This window comes from Nymphalis io, chromosome 20, assembly GCF_905147045.1.
Source record: "Nymphalis io chromosome 20, ilAglIoxx1.1, whole genome shotgun sequence".
NCBI classification, from domain to species: Eukaryota; Metazoa; Arthropoda; class Insecta; order Lepidoptera; family Nymphalidae; genus Nymphalis; species Nymphalis io.
The window spans coordinates 6500645-6527995 of record NC_065907.1 but is presented as its reverse complement, the minus strand read 5'-3'; the positions used below and the strand labels follow the sequence as shown (position 1 = coordinate 6527995).

General features: G+C 31.2%; 1 protein-coding gene across 1 annotated transcript in view; it reads left to right on the top strand.

Annotated features, from left to right (window-relative positions):
- LOC126776331 (PAS domain-containing protein cky-1-like) overlaps positions 1 to 27351 on the top strand; it is a 123868-nt gene that overhangs the window by 3036 nt on the left and 93481 nt on the right. The window contains exon 2 of the mRNA XM_050498786.1: positions 12433 to 12549. Coding sequence (XP_050354743.1) covers positions 12539 to 12549 — 11 coding nt within the window. The 5' untranslated portion in view covers positions 12433 to 12538. The remainder of the gene's footprint in view (positions 1 to 12432; positions 12550 to 27351) is intronic.

The window sequence follows — 27351 nt, the reverse complement described above, 5'->3', positions numbered from 1 at the left end:
GATAAATTATTGCTGATAATATTAAAAGGAAAACGTTCCTTATATAAATGTATTATAACGTAAGTGATGTTAGTTCAATGGTTGTGTCAACAGGCAACAATACGAGGTGTTTTATAAGGGATTTTGAAAATTATTCCAAGACCCAAGTGTTTCAAACAACTTTCAACTGCAAACAGAAGAAACAACGATTTAACGGGGAAATGCTAGCATCCACCATTCGACGCAGTGATGTTTTTTATAGAGGCTATTTATTGTATATACTTATTTATGTCCTCAATGTAAATAATTCATAATTCTCTGTATTAACATTACGAGCTTAAGATATGTAATTGTATTTTTTACAAGCTGTTGTATAATTTCATGATAATAAATTTTAGTGATAAGACTTTGTGCAAGCTCACCTGGGTAGTACATTTCTTATTATATATTCTACCGCCAAATAGCCATACTGCGTATTGTTCTGTTCATGTTAGAAGACCGAGTTGTGGACATGTTAGTAGATCGAGTGAGTCAGTGTAACTACGGGCACAAGGGACATAACATTTTAGTTAGCAAGGTTGATGGCGCATTGGTGATGTCCATGTGTAGCCCGTTGCCAGTCTGACAACATATATAATAATAAAAGTATATGTTAGTAAGGGTTTATTATCTTACAAATAAATTAACCTCAGTTCCACCCAAACTGAGATTAAATTTTGCTCACAGTTTTGGTGCCAGTAACATAATCTAGTAATATTAAAGTTCATTTATTGCCAAGTATGAATTAAGTAGCTTATTTCTTTTTTTTATTTAAAGCTTTTTGTTATCCCACTGCTGGGCAAAGGAATTCTTCATCTTCATGAATGAGGAGACTTCTTGCGTTTTTTGCACATATTGGCTGAAAAAAAAAACATTTGAAACATGCAATTTGCGACGTTTTCGTTCGTTAATATGTTTTTCTGTATTCTTGTCACTGGAGCTGTCTCTGCTCTTACCTCTCTTACTTATTTAACTTGATAAATTGAGTATTATTTTTTATATTAAGAGTTTATTTTATTATTATTAGAATAATAAAACGGATTTAGTTTAGTTAAACAAAAGTATCTTCAAATAAATGAATGCAATGCAAAGTTATATATTCCGAAGGAGAAAATATTTACTTGGACGGGTAGCATCTCGTATGACTTGAAAGTTTTATCGCGTGTAAATTATACACTATCCAGTCGTTTTTTTTTTTTGTTTGTTTCTGAATTTAAAAAAAAAAAACATGGTCAGTCAATAGAATCATAAATTTTATTTACTTTTGTGTTACAAGTTAATTTGTAGATAAAAAATTTTTTGATTTTTCTAATTCCTATATAATCTGGTCATTATAACCTTACAAGGGCAAAAAATTGCACTGACAGAAGTACAAAAAAATATTAAGAGCTGTAAAAGAAATACGGAATGGCTTCTATTCTCTGATTAAAATCTGCAACGCTGTTCACTGAGTAACATATTAAATATTAAGATGGCAACACAGTGATTTCAAAAAGAGAATAGTCCGATGAAGCCCGTCGAGTATCCGCAAGCAAATATTTAAATTTCAATTCGAACGTCGCATATCAATGGGGAGCCATAAGCCACCGGGTTTTGCTCTTTTTTTTCAAAAAGCCGTACTGGCCGCACAGAGACAATAAAGAAAAAGGCACAGGAAAAAGAAAAAAAGAAATAAACAGAATCTAGATTCGAAACACTGGCTGATTCGAGGCTGGAAACAAAAGAAGTTGGCTCCCGCCTGACCGAGATCTTTGCGTACGCGGGCGCATCTCGTTTACGTTTTTTCCTCTTGTTTTTTAAACTTTGCATCCATGTGATTTCTTTCCCTGATGCATCACAATAAGACTGTCTATCGACGTCAGTTACTATTTTTGAAATAATTGCGTACGCCATACTTTTGAGAGACTAGCTCGACACGGAAACTCCATGTATTTTTCTTCTACAATCCTAGATTCTCCACAAAAGTGATATTGGCATATGTCAACTTATAAAATAGAACATTTGTAAGTTAAACAAAATAAAAGTAAGACTTTTTAAAAAAGGAAGTAGATCTTAGTTATGCCAATAGTGAAACGTCTACTTATGTAGTTTTATTTATTATTCATTACGGAGTTAATAAATAATAAATTTATACGACTTCTTACATTCGTTGTTATTTATTATAAAATTTATATTTAAAATCTTTTAACAGTACATTTAGATAAAATCTTAGTAAATGAGTATCAGTAATGAGAAAACCTAAGCTCCATTACGTTGACCCATAAATTATTGTAATCGCGATCTCTAAGCGGTTAGATCATCGTGTATGTTTATCGATGCATGGGAAAAATATTACTAGGTCCTGGATTCAGTTCCGACTCGGATTTATGTCATTGCGTTGAATGCCATCATCTTGTAGGCAACTTTAAATAGAATACTGACTAATGATTTTGGATGTATCTGCTTTACTAACATTTAATCTTCACGTTCCGCGTTGTGATTCATAAACGTTAAAGTTCTATGACCTTTTAGCCCTTGCGTATATTTTTTTGTTTCTCTTGTCATATTTTGTTTCAATGAAAATGTTCTTATTTTTACAAACAAATATTATCATTATTATAGAGCAGAAACGGTTTTTCAAATGTAATAATACATAAAACGTAATTTATAATTTCTGAAATAAAATAAATCACGTTACCAGCGACTTTAGACAATTTAAGAGCTTAATGCTCTTAATTGTAATTAATCATAATATTATTGATTTATAACAGTCATAGGTCAATAAAGCTTAAACACTTTGTTTGTTTAAAAAAAATTGTTTTATATTCTACTTTTTAACAAACTATATGTAATATATATAAAAAGAAATCTTTACAATCAAAGTAACATAAAAATAAAATATCATAAAAGACCTACTTTTGAGAAAAGGCCTTCTCTCCTCTTTTTAGAGCAGATTTAGAGCTTTTTCTAGCACGCTATTTAGGGTATATATATGTGGGAGAATATCATATCATGGCGACAAGAGAATGCAAATTTTGCAACACATGAACACATGAAAACTTCAATAGGTATTTGTACAAATTTGAAACCTTCACTTAAGATTCACGTCTTCTATTCATTAATCCATCAGTTCCTAAACAATCTAGATATAATCAAATAAAACTTAGCATAATATTGGTATTCGTGGCTTGGAAGAACTAATAATAAATTTACACCCAAAAAATCGGATAACCATCTAGTATTTATAGTAATTTCCCGTTAACCTCCGAAAATACTAACGGGCGATGTACCAATACTTATAAATATTTACCCCGCATTTTTACTCATTAGCACTCAAAGCCAGGACAGGACGGGGTGCGAGCGGTTTCATTAGCAATCACTTAACAGTCAGGAGGGTTGGCAGGTGGTCTTTGTTTAACGAGGCTGGGTGCTTTGTTGAAAGCCTGTGTTAATGTGTTTTTAAAAGGCCAAGTTCCAGATGGTTGTTTCAAAAATCCTTTTGAATTACTTTCAAATAAGTACTATTGATTTCATCCGTAATAACAATTAAGGTGTGATACGTATCAGGGATGGTAACAATATTTTGAAACTGAAAATTTTATTGCTTTTATTTTGAATATAATATTTATTGTTTATTTTTAATTAATTTGCGCATGTTTTTTAAATATTTAGATGTGGAATGAGTAATTGTATAGTGCAAAGTGTCATCATAGGTTAAGTCAAAGTAATAAATGATTTAATTTTTGTTGTATTTAAATTTAATTTAGTAATCAAATCTACCTTTATTTAATACTTTTACTAGTTTTGATAAAAAATATACTAGGAACACAAATAGTGTTACTGTTAAGAAATAATGATTTATGATTGCGTTCCGGTGAAACGAGACAGTTGGTAATTATATATATAAACAAGGGAGATGACACATTCTGCTTCAAGGCAATATAAGATGCTTAGTGCTCTTTACATTTGCTAATCTACATAACAAAAGTGACAAATCAACTATACGTACTTACCTACCTTACCTATACATTACATATCATAAGAAAAAAATATACATAATATAAAAGCTTAGATTCAATTATTTTAGTTGGTTATAAAATTCAAATTTAATTATTCAATATAGAAGAATAATACTTTGCTCTAATAGGGCGTTTATAACACTTATTACGAGATTAATTATAAATACAAATACGAGAATCAAATGTTGTGCTCGCTGAATTTAAATCACTTTGTTTTGTTAAAATCTGAGTGTTATAATAAAAAGGCTGCCTTGGCTATTTTATTGTATCAAATTAACAGAAGTTAATCAAAATATCTACCTAGCCTCAATAACTTACGAATGAAATTATTATGTTGTATAATTTAAATTTCATAGGCTAAGATATATTAAGTAATGTATCGCTGGTAACTTAGATGACATTCTATTAATAATAATATATAGAAGCTTATTGTAAAGGATATTATATAATAATATGATTGGTATACAAAACTAGTGTATAGAAAACCCTTACATTACTCTTCTATTAAAAAATCAACTTAATATAACTTTATTCAACAATGAGCGTCTTATTAGACGAAATACATATTAATATTTCCGGTTTGAAGGGTGAGTGAGCCAGTGTAATTACAGGCACAAGGGACATAAAATCTTAGTTCCCAAGGTTGGTGGTGCATTGGATATGTAAGCGATGGTTGACATTTCTTACAATGCCAATGTCTAAGGGCGTTTGGTGACAACTTACCATCAGGTGGCCCATATGCCAGTCCACCTTCCTATTCTATAAAAAAAATACAATGATTCTATTCTTTTCAACTAGAAATGAAGCTAATCTAATGTTTTTATTATATTTAATTGGATTACTATTTATCAATAGATGTTGACAAATGATAAATTTTTGCACATAGGAATTATTTTTGTATGCAATATAAGCCTTACAATATCAATGTGCCGACAAGCAAGAAATCCAGGTTGTTATGTCTCTTGTAGTTACATTATCTTACTCAATTTTAAACTGGAACACAGTATCGCTGTCTCGCGGTAGAATCACCTGACTAGTGAGTGATAGTCAGCCAGACAGGCCTTCTCAAAGCAATACCCGTAAACCACGGATGAAAAAGTCAGTCAGTTCAGATAAATATGAACCTGCCAAAAATTTGTGTTCACACAAGCTTCCCCACGATTTTTCACTTGACGTAAAATTTATGATTTATAAACATTAATTGATTGCTAAAACAGAATGATGCTTTTTTGGACTTCTATCGATGGAGTCATTAAGCCATTCATTTTCTTCAAACTCTGTTTGCTTTGAAGGCTTACAATAAAATAAAAAAATATTATGATTGTGTACCTTGTATGCTGTTTTATTAAGAATTTACAATAAGTGAGATAATACTAATGGATATGTTTTTTCATTATTATTTATTACTAACAAAATGAAGCAAGAAAACCTAGTAATATAAATTATATCTATATAATTTATAACAAATATGTCAATGGTTACAGAGTTTTAAAACATGATAATTGAACATTAATTATTTAAAGTTTTAGCTTATTGTATTAAGAAATCTTAACTAGCACAATTTAATTAATTTTAACAAAATATGAGTTGCATAATATTGTTATAAAATTACTTCAAAGGTTTGTAACAGCTTGTGAATGTCCCACTGCTGGGCTAAGGACTCCTCTCCCTATTGAGGAGAAGGTTTGGAGCTTATTCCACTACGCTGCTCCAATGCGGGTATTATTATTAGTATTAGTACGCGTGAATCTTAACCGACGATCGTGGGTTCAAACCCGGGCAAGCACCACTGAATTTTCATGTGCTTAATTTGTGATTATAATTTTTGACATGTATATAAATAACACGACAAAAAAAAAGTCTTTCGTAGAGGTTTAATAAAAACTATTTTTTACCTGTTTGTTGACTATATTACCTGTTAATTTAATTTATAATTTGCTGGCTTATTTATAAGATTCGTAATTATTTTCAGACTAGTCACTAAAATAATTCGTCTTACCTAATCACCGATGACGCAAGTTCAGCATATTTTCTACTGGTGGTAGGGCTTTGTGCAAGCTCATCTGGGTAGGTACCACCCACTCATCAGATATTCTACCGCAAAACAGCAATACTTGAATTGTTGTGTTCCGGTTTGAAGGGTGAGTGAGCCAGCGTAATTACAGGCACAAGGGACATAAAATCTTAGTGCCCAAGGTTGGTGGCGCATTGGCTATAAGCGATGGTTAACATTTCTTACAATGCCAATGTCTAAGGGTGTTTGGTGACCACTTACCATCAGGTGGCTCATATGCTCGTCCACCTTCCTATTCTATAAAAAAAAAAAATTTCGGTTTCAAAATACAAAATATGTACACTATACAAATATTTTAATCTACCGTATCCAAATTTTCGTAGCTCCTACCCTAATTGTTAGCCATTACGCCCTACCAGAACTAATGCACTCCTTATCATAATTTGAATCGACGTTCCGATTACCTTTAGATGACAAACCTGTGTTTTCTTATACGGTTATTAATTTTGGTGCTTTACGATTTCGTTTAAATGGTAACATTGTGATAGTTCAGTGACCTTTACGACTGAGATTTGGGATCTTTTAAGTCTCGTGTAGACTATATAAATGTCGAGTAGTTTAATGTATCATTAGAGTTTGCGTTTGATATTTATACCATTATATGTTATATAAATATTTGTATGTATGTTTCAATTAATGTAATTAAATCATTGAATGTAATTACTACGCTGTTTTTTTATATTTAGAGAGGGCGTTGTGCAAGCCCGTCTGGGTAGGTACCACCCACTCATCATATATTCTACCGCCAAATAGCAAGTTTTTTAGTATTGTTGTTTTCCAATTTGAAGGGTGGCAGCGTAACTACTGGCACAAGAGACGTAACAGCTTAGTTCTCATGGTTGATGGCTCATTGGCGATGTAAGGAATGGTTAATACTTCTTATCAATGTTTACAGGCAGTGGTTACCACTAACCATAAGGTAGTAGTTTACCAGTCCTATAGAACATAGGTATTAAAATTTATAATATAGAAATAAACAAAATATATTAGTTTCTGATATAAAATTTATATTCTGTCGTAATTCAAACATATTCTTTATGATTAAATATATTTACATATTAAAACCATTGTACTTATCTAATCGAGCTAATATTCAACATTAACATAATTATTTCATAATAAAACGAGTTGAAAGCATGCATTTAGCACGTCTAAGCCTATTTAGTTTTATCAGTGAGCTAACGCAATTCAGCTAATTATTACCCTCGTATATCATAGTTCATACTGCTATCAACCCACAGCGTTATCTAGCGCTACGAACATGGACCTTCAAGCAATTTGCATACACCAACGATTCAATAAGTTGAAATAATCACACAATTAATTTATCCACTTGCTGTTTTCTTATCAATGTCATCTAAGACCGTACAGTGCAGGTCATCGACGCAACTTGAATCTATTGTTCGAACCGACCAAACTATAAAAGTCACGGTTGCCTCCATATTGGCATATTGCGAACCCTACATGGTAAGAACCTAATGACCTACGACATTTCAACCGGTAGCTTTATCCTGCTCTGGCATAGCTGGGACCTGCGAGCGGGAAACGTACAGATGATCTCCATAATACAATATCGGCTTGTTTTATTCGATTTATAAGTGGCTAGGATTCAGAATCTACTGTTTCTCATATTGTTTCTTTAGTAGCGCTTAGTCGTTGCCGCATTTTTGTTGAGCTGTAAGCGTGTCTATCCAGCTAGGGGTCTTGGAATCAAGCAGTGCTTGTATTTACATATACATTTGTATGTCCATAGATATACACATGTCATATATTACATGTAGTCTTTGTAAGCAAATGTTAACTTAGCTTTAAAGCGCTTTACTTTTCTTAAAACGTTTTCCTATTCAAAGCAAAACCTAATATGGATTATTGATATTTGTGTTACTGAAAGTTCGGTGTGATTTATCGCTCGCTGCAGCTACTTCATGCCTATTGAATTGGTGTCACTTATAAAATTAGTTTTCGATAATAGATTCTATTTCAACATTATACGATTATGAATCAAATTATGTTTCGTGCCGTATACTTTAAACAAATTAGCTTGCAAACATATAATCTTTAATTATTGCAACTTCAATAGAATCGCAATATAATACAATTAAATAAAAATAATATTATTATATATTTTACCTATTTTTAAATATGACAACACCACCACTTTTATATAACATTTTAAATTGGTAATTGTGTGTTTTTGTTTTTGCGTGATTCAGATGTAACATTATTTATTATTATTATTATATCATTATGTCATGTATTCGAACCATGCAGTTTTTACAAACAAATTAAACATATGAAATATTAATAATGCTTCATTGAATATTAATAAAGTTAAGATTCATGTTTTCTAGCAATGAGTTATCACGGTATAAATATATTACTTCGTACTTAGGAATAAGTATCGCTTTAAAAGAGCTGTGCCAATTAGGCTTTATTACCATCATCCTGTTTCAGAAAATAATTATTGATATGATCTTTCTAGGAAGTCTTAACTTCCTACCAACCTGAGAATAAGGACAGTTAAAATGTTACACTGATTTCGATATGTCTATAATAATAATAATATCCTGGGACATTATTCACACACGACCACAGATGGTCGTGTGTGAATTAAGACTTCCCAAACTAAGCAGAGCTTGTACGATGTAAATCAGATAACTGATATACTACATATACTACTTTTCTTTTGTAAATACATACTTATATAGATAATTACACCCAGACTCAGGACAAATAGACATGTTCATGCACACAAATGTTTGTCCTGGGTGGGAATCGAACCCACAACCTTCGGCGTGAAAGGAAAGTATCTACCAACCACACCAACGGCCCGTTTATGTTTGTTATCTATGTTTATGTGAACCAAATAATACGCAATTTATCATATTTAATCTAAGATACAAAATTTTAAATAACAGTTAGAGAAATTGTATATTCATATTACACTAAGGCGTCGCCTGGCAACTTAGACCCAATAAATTACTCAGACACTTCAATAAATTCTATTATCCATATTACGTGGTAAAGTTTTTATAATTATAGCTAGTCGGTGCCTGAGGCGTTGCTATCAGAAAACGTATATATAACCGTGGAATTATATAAGGCATATATTTGAATGTTCGAGTTTATTATTTACGAATGCGTTATTAACTTTACTTTTAGTAATTGACAAGCAGATATATAAACGTACACTTAGGATGGAAACCAATAACTTTGATAGAAATCTCAAGTAGTCGAAAGTTATAAGTGATACGAATACTGTTACATCTACCAATATCAACACAGCAAGTATCTTATTACTATAGGTATATGATTGATGAAATAATGTAACCATTGAGTTTCTTGTCTGTTTAACTAGGTATTCTACCTAGGAGAACAGACTACTACAACTACGAGTCTTGTAATATAACGATTAGAAGATGGTGGAAGTTCGTCCAAACTCGTCTGGGTACTCATTAGATATTCTACCGCCAAACAGCAATACTCAGTACTGTTGTGATCTGGTTTGAAGTGTGAGAGAGCCAGTGTAACAACAGGTACAAGGTACAAGACATTTTAGTTTCCAAGGTTGTTTGCACATCTATCATCTTAACGGTGATCACTAACTATCAGATAGACCACTTGCCCACCAAGTAACTTATTTTATAAAAAAAAAAACGAAAAGTGCTTGTACCCTCTGTACTTCAATAAAGTTTTTTTTTTATAAAAGCTAAAGCTTATTATACTACAAGTCTATAGTAATATTTATTTTAAGAGCAAATGCAATCAACGGTGCTTGGCGATCAAAAACATAATAAGTATGGACTTATTTTGTTGAATTTTGTTGACAGATTTAAATAAAAAAACATACCTAATGCTGCTACTTAAGATTCCTTAACGTTTTTACTAAGCTTATTTTAAAACTTGAAAACAAAATATCATTAAATTGAAAGTAAAGCTCAACAATTTATGAACTAAACGATTTCCAACTCGTTACAAGACGTGTTTTTTTACAAATAATTGTATAAAAAATTATACACTAAAATATGTCCAATCACCGGACCAAAGTGGTTGTAATCATTCTAAATGCACGCCCTTAGTACACTGCGACCCGAAATTATTGAGACGTTGAAAACAGTAATTTGTACTGTATCTTAATGTGATAAGCATTTCTAACGAAAGAAAAATACATTTAAACATAATGTAATAATTAACATTCACGAAGTATAACATTTCAATATATTACTCCTTAGTTACAGGTCACAATTTATTTTTTCTTGCAAATAGGCCATCCTATAGTAAGTCGTTACCACCGCCCAAAGACATTGGTGTTTTAAGAAATATGAACTAATGTTCCACCAACCTCGGGAACTGAGATGTAGTGTTCCTTATGCCTGTAGTTACGCTGACTTTCTCACCTTTTATACAGGAAAACATTAATATTTAGTATTACTGAATGGTGGTAGAATGGTATGATGAGTGGTTAGTGCTCCAGACAAGCTTGCACAAAGCTTTACCACCAAGTAAAATACATATAAAAATTGTAAATAAAAAAATAGAAAGGCTAAACTAAAATAAAGCAACAGAAGTCTATCGATATAGATATACAAAAAATGATAACTTCTATTGGAGTTTAACAGGAAATAAATTTAATGTTCTCTCTTTCTTCAAATATATAATTTCGCGACAATTTAACATACCCGTTAATGTCACTGTTGAGATAAAATATGATAGATACTGATTTCTGATTTGTTTTTATGTAAGGTGAACGCCCATTTAAATAACATTCATCTACGACTCGTAAGTGATTGGTCTCGAAAACGTATAATTAAATAATATGACAATAAAACTGTAATATAAAATTTATTACATAAAACAATATAATTCAACTAAAATTATATACTTATATGTTTTTTTTTTTGTTAATAAAATAAACAAAAATAAACATGTACTGTAAATAAAGTAAATGTAATATACTGGATTAAATAAAGTAAATGTTATTAACTGGAACCCGACCCACCGGAACCAGAAGGTTCCAATCTAAACCACCCACCTCTCAATAACTCTCAAAAAAATCTTGAAAATTGGGTCATCCGTTTGGGAGGAGCTAAGTAACGTATACACGCACAGAAGAATTTTATTAATAAATATTAACAACCAAGTTAAAACGTAAAGATTTATAGGTAACTAGGTTGATAACATTGTTTTTATTTAGGTATAGTACTACATAATTTAAAAGTTTAAATACATATACTAAAAGTTGATTAACAAACTTTATTTCATATAAACGCGTATGAAATATATAATCAGAAGTGTTACCAGATCAAAAAAGTTTTTTTTTGTTGTTTTTTTACAAGTCGTAACAAAAAAAACTTAAGCAGTTGTTTGAGTTACCAAATAAGTAGCAACGATAGCCCCGCCCATTTCCTTTTCAGGTGAATTTCGGAACGCTTACATCGGATTGGCTTTGGTGCAATTATGAGATGTTTTGATACATTTTTAGCATACTATCTTTAGTAATACTCGATTCGAATATTTATCACCTACCATATATGGTATAACCAATGGTATGTTTGTATTGTATTTGTACAGTTATAAAATGCATCGCGTTTATTATTGGTGTTTGTAGTGATGACGAATTGTAATAAATAATTCTACTACAATTCTAGTTATTTATTATTAGTAAGTATTACCTAAGTAGTTATAAGCAATATCGTTAATAAAAGTCATTGGGTTTTTCTCTGTTATTAAATGCTCAATCAGCGCTCGACCGTGTTGTTAGGAAGTTGGAAGTGGCCTCGGAAAGCATGTAAAGCCGTTGGGCCTGCGTCTGCGCCACTCTCACGTCCCATCTGACTATAAAGCAAAGGAATAGTGTTGTGTTTCATTGTTGACTCATCGGAACTTGGCCACAGTGGTCGAAAACGTTCATGAAATCTTTCATTTAATGAGTATAAAAATATAAAAGTAATACTAATATTATAATGACGAAGGAGGTTGTTTGTTTGTCATGTATTTGGCCGAACATCATAATATTTTGCATACACATTGTTAAGGGTACAAGAAAACGCATACTGTACCTAACATCTGCCCCTCACATGCGGGCCGATACTAGTAATAGAATAATATAAATGTTAAGTCTAATATATATTTTAAGGAAGTAGTAGTACAAGATTAAAAGTCATATTAGTCTACATTATGCACTGAGCAGATTATAAGTATATTTAATTTAAAAATATATGTATAGTTCATATACGAATTTTATTAGACACATCCGTCCCATTTTTGTTCAAAAATACTTTCATAGCATATCTGGAAAATATTACAATTTTTTTTAATCATTATTCATGTTTTTTTTTCTAGGTGTTAGAGCGTGGCTAACTGGAGGTGGTCGCGCTAATGATGACAACTGTGGAGGCGCGAGGGGACGCCACTCAGAGCGTGCCACTGTCACACTTGCCTCGTCATCATGTTCACAAGGTTTGTCTTTCATTCGCGAAAGCGTCAATCGTTTTTCATTTTTTTTTTTAGATAATAGTAATTTAATTAAAATAATAGTTATAGGAAAAATATTCAAAGTTTCATATCTTGTATAGTGTTTTAAATTTATGCCGAAAACTTTGACTTTAAGATATCTGCAGGCCTATAAAATAATGCACTTCGATAAACTTCAACATATTTATGTTTAAGTTTATTTAAATCTGAAAGGAGTTTGTAATTACTCTGAAGGCGTAGGGAATGTTATTCGGATCGTGACAAGTTTAAGTTACGTAGACATATTTGTATCGTGGTAAGTATAAATGTTTTCGTCGACTTTAAGGACAGAATTTTAGGTATAAAATATAGATGGACTTTTAGGGTATTTAGACTTTTAATGGTGCAGGGTTTTTTTTAGAAAAGCCGTGATTTGTGATATAATTGCACAGTTTCAATTTCATACATTATTAAAGACTAATTACAGTTTAATTATAATTTACTGGATACACTCATGAAATCATAAAAAACCCAGTTCAGTTATCAACAGTGACAAAAATAGAATATCGTTAATTGTATTCTTATTTGCTTATAATTGTGTTTGAGAAATTCTAAGTTAATTTGTAACATTAATTGTTTTTATATTTATCTATTGTTTACCTAAACATTATAAAATGGGCTGATATTATGTGCGAAACATAAATTACTTTATTGTTTTTAATTAATTTCCCGTATTTACTATTTTTCTTTGGTTTAAATGGAGCAAATGACGTTAATAGCGTAGCAATGACTCTATCAAGATCAAATGATGATACTAATTTAGATAATTTGTCAAATAATCCATCGACCATAATACAATCTTGTGTAGTGAAAAAACAATTTAACTGGCACTTGTGTATGGTTTTTATGTAGTCATAATGTATATTTATTAAATTATAATACCCGTGGGTATATCCCTGCGATATTCAAACGAAATTGAATCGTTATATCTTTAATATAATAATAAAAGGCTATGTATAAGAAGAAGACGCATTATTCTGGTCCGATTTGAAAAAATATCTTGTGATAGATAGCCCATTTATTATGAAAGGTATTATATACAATATATCACAACAAGTTATCGTATCTTATGCGGTAACTTTTTAAGCGGGTGGAACGGTGCGCAAATAAAATATCGCCTACTTCAACGTACGTACGTTGGTACGTAGGATACGTTTATTTGATTTTCTTAAATCTATCTAAATCAATATTATTAAGAAGCGCAACCCACGAATTTTAAATTAAATCAATAATTTCAAGATCAAATATATCACAGCTCTAAAACAAACACTCACTCCTAATTTCTTTTTATTCTTAGTTAGCTATATATAAAAGACAATAAATAATAATTTTCAATTCATTTTCATTCAAACAAATCCTCGAAATCAGATGTGAATTAGTTACAGTTAGCAATGAAGAAGTTTTTCCATGACCACACCTTTCACAATGATTAGAACCTTATAATATACTAGTCAATAATGCGACATACACGAGCCAAAAATCGATGGATTTACTACATTACACTTGTGGTAAAAAGTGATGGTGCTATCACGTTAGACGGTCATTCTATGTATACTGTTACAATTTATAAGTGTTATTATGACGTCACACAGAAATATTTTTGCGTAATGTTTATTATTAGTATTAGCTATGTTATTAAGTAACGAATGTTATGTATATTTTATCACCGCGTATTTTAAGATATGTGAAGAAATTAGGCTTTAGTTTTATCTTTTAAAAGTAAATTACGTATTATAGAATACTATGAAAATGACGCTTCGTATTAATAACAAACAATATGATAATTAAATTAGATACAAAGTTCGTGTAGTGCAAAATTTATGTTTCCGTATTACAATGACGTAGTAGCCGTTAGAATTTAAACCGAAGAAATTGAATTGATACCTCATGCACTTGTTTACTATAACAAAATGCTTTGACGCGAAATAGTGTCATAATATTTTAAAATGTCTCGATTTTTACTTCCGTAATCCGTATCCGTAACAGCCTGTGAATGTCCCACTGCTGGGCTAAAGGCCTCCTCTCCTCTTTTTGAGGAGAAGGTTTGGAGCTTATTCCACCACGCTGCTCCAATGCGGGTTGGTAGAATTCACATGTGGCAGAATTTCAGTGAAATTAGACACATGCAGGTTTCCTCACAATGTTTTCCTTCACCGTAAAGCACGAGATGAATTATAATCACAAATTAAGCACATGAAAATTCAGTGGTGCTTGCCCGGGTTTGAACCCACGATCATCGGTTAAGATTCACGCGTTCTTACCACAGGGCCATCGCGGCTTTTTACTTAATACATCTAAATTTCATACAAAAAACTAGCCTACTCATTTTAGACTCTTAATACTACAATAATAAGAGGATAATGATAATATTTTATAAAATTTTGTACAAAGATCAACCAAACATTAATTCGCTTTGTACAAGCCCTTCTGGGAAGCTACCATCAACTAATCAGATTTTCGACCAAACGCAATATATAGTATTGTTGTGTTTGAAGAGCGAGTGAGTATCCCAATGTTGGTGGCGCATAATTGGCATCGCTAATAATCATACTTATGCCAATACATAAACCACACTTATCATCAGGTCTATTTCGTTTGCAGTCTGCCTACATATGTTTTTTTATAGAATAGAAAGGCGGACGAACATGTGGGCCACCTGATGGTCAGTGGTTACTAACGCCCTTAGACATTGGCATGCAAGAAATGTCAACCATCGCTTACGTAGCCAATGCACCAACCTTGGAAACTAAGATTTTATGTCCCTTGTGCCTGTAATTACACTGGCTCACTCACTCTTCAAACCGGAATACAACAATATCAAGTACTGCTGTTTTGCGGTAGAATATCTGATGAGTCGGTGGTACCTACCCAGACGAGCTTGCACAAAGCCCTACCACCAGTAGATGTATTTATTTTGAAGTCGTCAGAGTAGTACTTCTTAAACGTGCTCAATTGGATTAAGAACTTGGAGGATCAACTTCGAACTGGTGAATCACGACCTCTTGCATTTGCGCTTTTACATCGCCAGTAGCATCTTCCTGACCATTCACTGGTTATAATTATTATTGACGATCTCGTCAATACTATTTATTTTTATATGGACGATACTAGAAAAGCCAATTTTATCGTTTTTTTTTTTCGGTAGTTATGTACATACTTTTATTAAATACGTTAACTGCGCTAAATAATGACGTTTCACACGGCCAGACCGTGTTTGAGTAGTGACGTAGGAAGTGTTAACTTGAAGTATCACCATGAACTGTTGTATGTGAAAACTATTCGTATATTGCTAATGTTAATAAGTATATATTAAAAAGTTATATTAGAGCCAAAATTTAAAATTTTGTTGATGTCTAAATATACATGATATAAGAGAGAGATAAGGTGGTTGAAATACGTGAATTACCGACGGTTGGGGATTCAAACCCGGGCAAGTACCACTGAATTGTCATGTTCTTAATTCGTGTTATTTAACTTCGGAAATTAAGAAAAATATCGTAGGAAAACCTGAATGAGCAAATGAAGCAGCGTGGTGAAAAAAGCTCCAAACCTTCTCATCTAAACAAGAGAAGGCTTTAGCCCAGCAATGGGACTGTTTACTTTACTTCTATATATATTCAAGTAAAACTGTTATGAATTTTATCGACATTGGCAACACAATTTTATATACATACAATTTATTCAAGAAGGCTCTTACAAGACATTTTGGTATGAAAATAATCAAAAATATTATGCTAGTCAAGTAGAAACAGTAAATTTTCTAACTTTTCCTCTGTGTATTTTGCGGAGTTAAGTCCGCATGGAGAATGTGTAAGGTATGACAAATAAGAATGTCAGTGGGGTTTAAAATTATAAGCAATTTTTAACAAACTGTATTGAAAGTTACTCTAAGAATCCTATTTTTCAACATAAATTTAAGGCGCTACTGCTATACGGTAGGTTAACGTTAATCTAATTTGTATTGTAGTCAATTAAACCTTACTTGTTTAGGTTCATATTTAGCGGTACGGTTTTATACAAGCCCGTCTGGGTGGGAACTACCCATTTATCAACCCCAATTACACAAAGTACCCTGCCAATATTTCTTACAGCTTCAATGTGACAACTGAGCATAAAAAAAATGTTTTATATACATAATACAGTTCGTTTAGAATAAATTTTGATATTCAATCAAATTCAATAAAAATCTTTAAAAAAAAAATTCCTTTACACATTTTACCATTAAATTATTATTCTTTAATGATGTTTACAAACGAACACGGCACTAATGCATTCCGGACTTTTGAAATGACGAACGTATTAATAATATGAAAAAATATATCTTAATTTTGTTTGCAAATGTAATTTAAACATTAACATTTTGGCGCCGATCGTGACTGATTCATATCGTGTAAAATTAACTTGTTAATATAAATTAAAAACCTATAATGTAAAATTATATTCTTAAGTATATTTAATGTATATGAATTATATAAGCATTATCTATTTATTCACATCTATGTATAAAGAAACAATTATCGAATTGAAATTGTGGACTATTTCGGTGGCTTTTTTAAATGATCATGATAATATGTTCAGATATACCTAATTCATAATGTCAAATACCTTAGATAAGACCGGTTAATATTGTTTGTTTTTTTATCAATTGCTCAAAAAAAAAAGCCGAGATGGCCCAGTGGTAAGAAGGCGTGAATCTTTACCGATGAACGTGGGTTCAACGTGGCACCTCTGAATTTTCATGTGCTTAATTTCTATTTATAATTCATCTCGTGCTTTTCGATGAAGGAAAACAACGTGAGGAAACCTGCATGTGTCTAATTTCACCGAAATTCTGCCAGATGTGTATTCCACCAACCCACATGGAACAGCGTGGTGGAATAAGCTCCAAACCTTATCCTCAAAAACGGAGAGAAGGCCTTAGCCCAGCAGTGGGACATTTACAGGTTGTTACTGTATCAATTGCTTAAAACTGAAAAATGTAATATATATGTATGTAAGTAAAAAAGTAAAAGTTATATTAATTGGTATGTTGGCAGTTTCCAATTTGACTATCAATAAGTAAGTGTAACACTTCCATGTTGAATTAGTAATTTGATTAAAGCTATGTTAAGCCTGTACATGTCCCACGCTAGGCCTTCTCTCCCTTTTGAGGAATATAAAATATAAAATATTATTAACCTTTTATATAACCTTTTCATAGCCTGTTGCAATTTTTACTTTTTATCAAACGTTTATTATTATTTTTTTTATTTTTTTTTATTATTTTATTGATTTATTATTTTATTAGCATTATCAAAAAGCCTTAAAATGTTTACCAATTAATAATTTGTGTGAGTTAAATTAATGTTTGATTAATATTTAAATAATTTTTACATCGCCAATTCATATGGGTGGTGATTACCATCAAATGATCCATTTGCCTGTGTTATATAAAAGAACGTTCTTTAACCGGGAATAATAAAGTTACAATACACGAAAGTCTAACGGTAGAATACTATTTGAGTAAAATAGTATTATTAAGAATGATCCGGATTGAACTGGCGTTAAGAATATTAGTCTATTATTGACAAAGAAGTATTTAATGTCACGGAGCTCACGTCATTAAGTTTAAGAAAAAACATAAATTGACACTTCTGCATCGCCGTCCGCTGTCAAAGCACACATTTTTTTTTCACAATTTTTATTACTCCATATTATTTTCTATATTGTTCGCTATTCAAGATTTAAATGTAATATTATTTAAATACATATAAGTTTGAAACGTCAAAAGAGTTTCACTTCTACGTACAAATTCATGCAATCATCGTCATGATACATCAAGGCACATGTATGGAACATTGACACCATAGTCTACAAGTGGTATTATTTACAAATAATTTGTATAAAAGTTCGTTGCTAAATTTCATTGCATTTCAAGTTCTGTCTTATTATACTCATTATTTTATAAGCTAACATTCCTCGTTGATTTATTGAGGGTCCGTGAATGTTCCACGCATAACTCAAATTGTCTTGATTTTTTGTTCACTACAAACCACTCAAAATAACGTAATGCGCGTAAGACCATTACGATGTTAAGGGCTTGTACACAGTGCTCGCTATAATTAGATGGACTATTATTCTAGTGCAAGTAAATTAAATAAAGAATTATAGACTGTATTCATTTAGTAAAATACGTCAATACTTTATAGCTTACTGACAATGTATAGCTTAGGTGTTCGTTTAATTAAGTAAATACATACTAAGTGTGATTCTTATGCAATTTACCAAATGTTTCCATTGCCTAAAGTTAAAATAAAAGAGAAGTTTAAGGACTCAATATATCACTTAATGCTTAAAAAAAATTAAGCGGAATTTATTTAGTGGATGGATGGCTTTATTCGTTTCCGACCAATGCCAGCTATTTATATTAGGCTAGACATGACTTGCTTTTATGACAGTCGGTTAAAAGGCGAACTGTTTTACGAAGCGTTCCGAAATTATGCTACGATAATCATTATAGAAAATTTATAAAATAACGATTTGAACAGATTTTATTAGATTTGTATTATTTTTAGTGTTACGAAACTTAATAATAAAATGATTTTTTCTTTGGTAGATTTTTTTCACTGTGTATACGTTTATAAGTATAAAAAAAAAATTTTTTTCATATATAATATTATTATAAGAATAAAGCTGAGTACATCGCGATTCTTATTATATGGGGATAAAAGATCACTACCGGCCTTACAAATGCTGCTCAGGGGCTGTTAAGTTGAACATTGATTTCGCTCTTTCTGTCATTAATGATTTGACATTTGAAAGAAGAAGAGGGAGCATTTTTTAACTAGTAACTCGCTAAACAACATTTATAAGAAATCTCGATTGCTTACATTATTTTTTTTTAACCCTAATAGGCCAGCGTTACACCGTTGACTTGCCTAATTTTAGACATCGAAATAATAATAAATAAATATAGTATCTTATATATTTAATTATTTATATAAGTATGTATTTATAAAAAAAGTAGTATATGTAGTTTATCAGTGGTCTGGTTTCCATAGTACAAGCTTTGTACAAGCTTAATTTGGGATCAGATGGCCGTGTGTTAAAAATATCCCAGGATATTATTATATATTAAAGATTTACCAATAAATCTCTAATGCGTTGTAGTTATTTTTATTATAACATAAAAACTAAGTATATAAGTCGTAGAGGTAGGAAGAATGTCACTTCATTAATCCCGTTTCCCGTTATTGCGTCACAGCCCATTAATCATACACCTCGTGTACAAATAAGTATACCGCTTTTGATACAGGCACGTGGACAGATTCGGATAGACATAAGCCGATCAGCGCAGGTTTGTTTTGTTACGGGTGTAATTAACAACACAACGCTTTAACATATTTATTTTATTACAGTACAGTAACAGCCTGCGAATGTCCCACTGCTGGGCTAAGGCTCGATTTTTGAGGAGAAGGTTTGGAGCTTATTCCACAACGCTGCTCCAATGCGGGTTGGTGGAATACACATGTGGCAGAATTTCAGTGATATTAGACACATGCGGGTTTCCTCACGATGTTTACTCCATCGTCAAGCATGATATAATTATAATCACAAATTAAGCACATGAAAATTCAGTTGTGCTTGCCCGGGTTTGAACCCACGATCATCGGTTAAGATTCACGCGTTCTTACCATTAGGTCGTCTCGACTATCTATTTATTTTATTAAATATAAATAATATTAAAATTATTAGATTGTCTGATAACTCTAAAATGGCTAATAAAATGGCTAATTAACTTTAAAAGAGGCAGCTCATTTTAAAATCTCAGACTGCACTTCAATTTTATTTAATTGTAAAATTGTATAAGCCAAATATAGTAGACAACAAAAACACATTCGTGAACTTAAAGTCGTTACAATTTTTGATAAACTTAACCAATTTTAATGAAATAAAGACTAAACTTGAGAACCTTGGAAAATGCAAATTTTTTTAATTTTTAGCCGTTTTGAAGATTAACCACCAAGACTGAAAAAACAATACTATTTTGCTTATGGTAACTCTCAAATAGCCATATTAACTTAAGAGGAGGCAGTTATTGGAAATCACAGAGACATTTTATCTATCGGATAACTTTTGTTACGCGTCTGTACATAAGCAATCGTCATCTCTGAGCTTGACATTAGTGACATCCAGTTGACAGGGCCTAGCGGGATGTTTTGACAACGACATGTTAATGTACTCGTGTAATCAACCCATTGTGCTGGAGATTTACTCATTAGGAATAATTAAAATAATGCTTATGACTTATACCTTGATTAACTTTTTATATAGGAACTTTTTATATAGGAAATAATAAATATTTTAATTTTCTTTTTCTTTTTTAATTAATTCGGATTTCAGTATAGTTTTCATTGTCTTACCCTCAAGGTGCGCCATTAGATGTACCTATCATATAAAAAATATTTATAATATTTAAATAATTTCTATTATTTTATAGACAAAATAATGGGAATTATTTAAATGTTACAATATTTGCTAATTAAAAGTAAACTTTGTAATATATTTTTATTTACCATATCTGCTATGTTTTGTTATGCAAAAATGTGTATTATTATTTCATAAAACGAAACCACCCATTGTAAGATTTCTTCGAATAAGACACGAATCCTTCGAAAGATAAATATTTATTTTATTCCTATCCCAAAACATATTTTGATCGAAACAAATTGAATTCCACCAAACAAACTCTGACATTAGATTTTTAATAACCTAATATATTTTTTTACCTTGAAATACTGAAAGGGATATATATCTCAAATGCCTTCGAACACACCTTTTTCTTGGTTTAACTTATGCAAACGATGGAGTGGGTCAAATATATCGTACGATTGAAATGGCAGTAACGTAAGTCAAGGCCTTGCTATTGAACTATAGTATATCCGGTTGTGACATGGTTGTAGCTTAAATAATGTCTGTCTCCAATTTTCGTGGTTTAACCTCTAGATTTTGGTGAAATATTTAAAATTATAACATATTTTCATCCATATTATATTCATCCATGAGTATAAGTTGATTTTCGTTTATATGTGCAAGCGCCTATTACGAGTGTGTTTGTAGACGCTGTAGACATATTATATAAAATAGAGATGGCCACGTTTTAACGGAAGTGCACTGGTATATGTCAGAATACGTACTACTGAAATGCTTCGTCTGCGTAAAATCAAAGTTAAATGGCTTCATAGTTATCTAGAAAAATAATGTTGAATAAATCGTATTTTAGTCAAACTTAAAAAGTTTGACTAAAATACGCAAATACTACATAATACATATACTAGCAAAAGCAATTAAAAGTATTTAGTAGTTAGTCGAGTGAGTGAGAGTTGAGTAAATGCCAATGTTTTAAAGCAAAAAAGGAGAATAAAGAGGGATAAAAGACCCCATCCTTGGATGTCTACGAATTAGCGAATGAAACTAACCTCAAAACTAGGGTACGTGTGTGTATCAATTTCAAATCTTAACAGTCTCCGATGCTTGGGGTTGGTTAAGACGGTTCCGTGTAAATATTTCTTACTCACGGCGAACATAGCATAGACATAGGTAAGTCAAAAGTAATTTTAACCGTTGCATAAATAGATAATCCGGCTAAAACATATTGTAAATATTAAATACCTCTTCTATTTCTAGATAACCGTTGAAATGTATAAAAGATATTTCTGTGTTATGCGTCACAATCATATATATATCAAATGTACATCCGGCTGACAGCCGCAGAAATTAATAATTAACAAAGTATTAACTTAATGGATTTATATATATATATTGATGTATCAATCAATGCCTGTAGACCATGGACTTAATTGATAGATACGTTTCTAGTTTGATGAAAGCTTTTTGTTCGATTGTTTTAGTTTTAATAGTATCGAGGTTACCGATCGCGCTTAGCTTCGTTTGTTATGACGGGAATATAAAAAAAACTATACTCGTGTCTTTATTTTTAATTATTATTTTTAGGATTGAAGTTCAGTAAATGGATCACTTGATGATACGTTGTCATCGTTGCCCATAGACACTGCCAGTGCAAAAAAATCGAGCCGCCGATCATTAACTAGTATGATCTCTTGTCTCTTGTGCCCTTTATTATACTGGCTCACGCATCCTTCAAAGTAAAATTAAGTATTTTTAGTATTTAATTAAGTTTATTTATATCGTAAAACTAATTCTTAGAATATTTCTATATGAATCACATATATTTTTCCTGTTACTCTTATTCATATTTAAAGGTCATTGAGAACGGCAGAACTTTCAATCCATAACCACAACTAACATTTAAAAAAACAATTATCATTTAACTTCTGCTGCATTTATATCCGGAATCTCCATAACCATTTTTCATTTCATTAATCATATACGTTGATACAATTTTGCATGTGACATCGGAACACCTGGGTCAGATAGAGTAGCGATTGTTCAATCAATTTACGACCTTAATTTCAACGTCATAAGGATTACCAATATACTATTACTTAGCGTATATGCTAGAGCATCTTTCCCACGAATGCTGTTAGTAATAAATAATCAGGATCCAATAACATTGACTATATTAAATCAAGTTCCGGTACGCAGCATCGCAGTACTATAATATCGGCGTGCGAGGTGATATATTGGAGATCTACAGATGCAACGGTGGAATGACAGCGAAATAAATTATTATTAATTCTAATAGGTACTTCATCAAGGATATTGATTTATAATAAAATGCTTTGTTAAAAGAACATTTATTGAAATTGAGATGAGATGGCCTATTAAACGTTAACCTTAACCGATGACGACGGGTTCAAGTCCGAGCAAGCACTGCTGAATTTTGTGTTTAATATCGGGCTCGGCAGAGAAGGAAAACATAATGAGAAAATCGATATCATTGATAATTATAAATAAAACAAACATAATTCCAGTATGAAGGTTTTACTGTTTTCGTTAAATTTTCAAAAATAATAAATCTGATTTTGATATATCAAATAATTGATCTATTTCTTTCTGCATTTATTCGTCTTTCTTTTACATAGAAAAAACTTAGTGCTACATATTGATGTTTTTAAATAAATTTATACATATTTATTTTATATATTTAAATAGTTGACGTGGTAATGTCTAGTTGTCCGAGATTCGTGATATATTATATCTAAGTGACCTATCGAGATAGCCATATTGCATCCAAAGGTACATACATTTTTCGTCGAAATAATACTGGTTTTCATAAAACAAATATACATTTTTTTTAAAGTATTATTGATTCTTATGATTCTTAATTTAAAATGTCACAAATTCCATTCCATTCAATACTTTCACTACTTATTACTTTATGAGGTTAGTGACCCTAAGTAACAACAACAAAAAATGCATAGAGCATTCTTAAACTAAATGGCTTGTGACGTATTTACGGAATATGAAATGGCTTAATAGGTAGCCGAGATGGCCCAGTGGTTAGAACGCGTGAATCTTATCCGATGATCGTGGGTTCAAACCCGGGCAAGCACCACTGTATTTTCATGTGCTTAATTTGTGATTATAATTCATCTCGTGCTTAACGGTGAAGGAAAACATCGTGAGGAAACCTGCATGTGTCTAATTTCATTGAAATTCTGCCACATGTGTATTCTACCAACCCGCATTGGAGCAGCGTGGTGGAATAAGCTCCACAACCTTCTCCTCAAAAGGGAGAGGAGGCCTTAGCCCAGCAGTGGGACATTAACAGGCTGTTACTGTAATAGGTACGGACGGAACTAGCCACGAAGATGAATTATCTACTGTATTCCTACTAAAACAAAATATCCTTAACCAAAGGAACTAAGCACCAAACATAGTAGCATAATTAAATCAATCGTCTAATATTTGTTTACCAAATGCCAGATTTTCGCTATAATAAATTACGCGTTCACTTTTAATATGTAATAATAAATTTTAATCACTCTGTAAAGTATCACGACTATCGGTTGAAGTATATTAAGTGTTTTCACTTACGTTAGTTCTCCGACCTGATACATTAACAAGTATTGTGTGACCTTTACCTCATTACTCTTGTCAAAAATGTTAGACGCAACTTCCACTCGAACCATAGTATAATATAGCGCTATGAGAACATTTTTTTATTTGCAAAATGTTGCTCTTCGTGTCATATCTGAAGCCTTTGTTCTTTGGTTGTGTCCCATCGGATTACGACAGTCAGGAAATAAAGAGAGCGCCTACTTTTGTGCACCTTAAAAATAATTCATCCTTTTATTAGAAGTTCTAGTTTTAAAATAAGTTTATTTTGATTTTGTTTTACTGATAAGTGATAAAAACTTTCCTTTTTCTTAACTCGGATCGAGTTAAGAAAAAGAATATTAATGGTTTAACGCAGATATAGCAATATTTATTTAGTGGTTTGAAGTATTTATTGCGGTTAGAATTAATGCGTCGAAACGTAAGCTTGATGCTAATGTCAATCATTTTTAATGGGAACCGACAAAATACATCAAAGATTTATTTCTCCAATTAGCCTGATCCTTATTTCTATTCAATAAAGCCTAATTTTAAAAATACTCTTACGATCAGGTCATTTATTTTATTTTTTAATGGAAATATTAATTTAGGTAATGAGACCGTCGCTAGTTTTATTAGCACCTTTATCATATAGCTTAAAACTATTAATACTAAAAAACAGCAACATTATTCTGTTCCAGACATACTTAGATTATGAAATAGCACGGATTGCTTAGTATGTAATTGTAACTAATAATTATTATATGAACTGAAATGACTAAGAGAGTACTGAGATGCTTTATTATGACTTTGCTTACTAGCATGCTACTTACTAAAACTGAATACTCAATTGTACGTGATGGTTTAGTGAAAAAGAGCGTCGATCGAATGTCATTATTAATAATAGATTTACTACTATATTTACAGTATCGATTTTTTTTTTTATAAGTAAAGCTTCAATGTAAATAAAAAAAACATCAATTATAAAAACAATTCTACTACTCTACTACAAAAAACAAAATCACAAAATCTTTACCTGCTGTGATGAAGTTATTAATGAATTTAATATTTTTTATATTTTCCTGAGCGAAGTCGCTGCGTGGTTTGCTTAACCCCATCCAAATAGATGACATAATTTTATATCTCAAGGCCACCTTTTGATACTACATTCAATATCATCAATGTCGGCTCTAATTAGAACTTATCGTTATTGTTTAATGCGTAACGCAAATTATGTTATAAAAAGACATATTAGATCTTTTCATACGAATGACGTAGGACAAATCATGTCAATTATACAACAATGGCTGTCTGATGTGCCTTAACCTTGATTTTGGATGACTAATTTATAAATTAACCTTTAGCAAATAGTGTCAGTCTGTAGCAGGCGTCTAATCTCCGAACAATAGAGACAACAGCCACCTATTATGATTATTCAACGTATGTAAAATGTTTTTTGAACATTTTTTATCAAACAATTATATTATTTCTAATGGTGGTTAATGTATGTTATTATTTTCCTCGATACCTAACGAATCTTATGATTGCTAACTATATATAATACATAATAATAAATTGTAAAATAAATAATATATATTGTATATGAAAAAATTGAATATAAGTGTATATTATATTTTGTTTTAATATATACATTACAAAATAAATCATTAAAACTATTAATATCATACAAGGGTACTTGAGTAAATAAGCGCCAGTATTCTTTTTTTAAATATGTTAATTATCACCTCGTTGTTTGAGTTTATAAGGCTGCCGATCATGACGTACTTGGTCCCAGATAAATCAGAGAGCTTACTTGCTACCATCATGGGATCACGGAAAGTCTTAAGATCGGAACATACAAACATATGTTTGTCTATCCAAGACATTATATCTTGATCTTGTAGTTAATTAATTAATTTCTTACGTGAAATTTAAGATGCTTTAAAATTTGCTTTATTTCAATTTCGAACCGAAATAAATTTATCCGTAATTCACTGTTTGCAATTGAGCATGACTATTTCATGTCCTAAAATTGTGTTCACATTTAATCTCAAGTACCTAGTCTTCTAAAAATATCATGAGAATTGCATGTAGAGAATGTAACTGTGGGACATATTTTTGTTTAATCATTAACACCATTTTTTAATAAAAAAATATTAAATTAGTTCGAAGAAAACTGACTGTATGAAGCTAATCAACAAATTCAGCACGTAACAACAACGATCTACGACATTTATAGGTAGACAATCCAGGCAGTTTGGCTCAGAGAACAGACAATATTATAAAAGTAATTAAAAAAAAGTTTTAGCATAAGGTTTCGAGTAAGATTAAGAATGTGTTGAATACGACTTATATTATATTTTAAAGGTTATAATGAAAGGTAGATAGATAAGCTCACTTATTCATAAATAATAAGTATAGGAAAGTTAAAAAAACTAGACCACAACCAAACACAAAGCATACCGTGACTCCGATAATTACAATACGTACATCATCTTGCAACTTCCTGATCATTATAAGTGATAATTCAAGGTCACAAATATTTGAACACAAAGCGTTAACGTTACCATATTAAGCTTGCTTACAAATATTCAAATGTAATCAACGTTCAGTGGTGCCGCTCATCACTGAATGTGTTCGAGCCGTGTAAAATATCTGACAATCATAAAAAATATATAACGTAAAAGCTTATGATAACAATGAAGTTCAAAATGTCATAAGTTCTTGATTTTTCAATCGTTGTTAGTT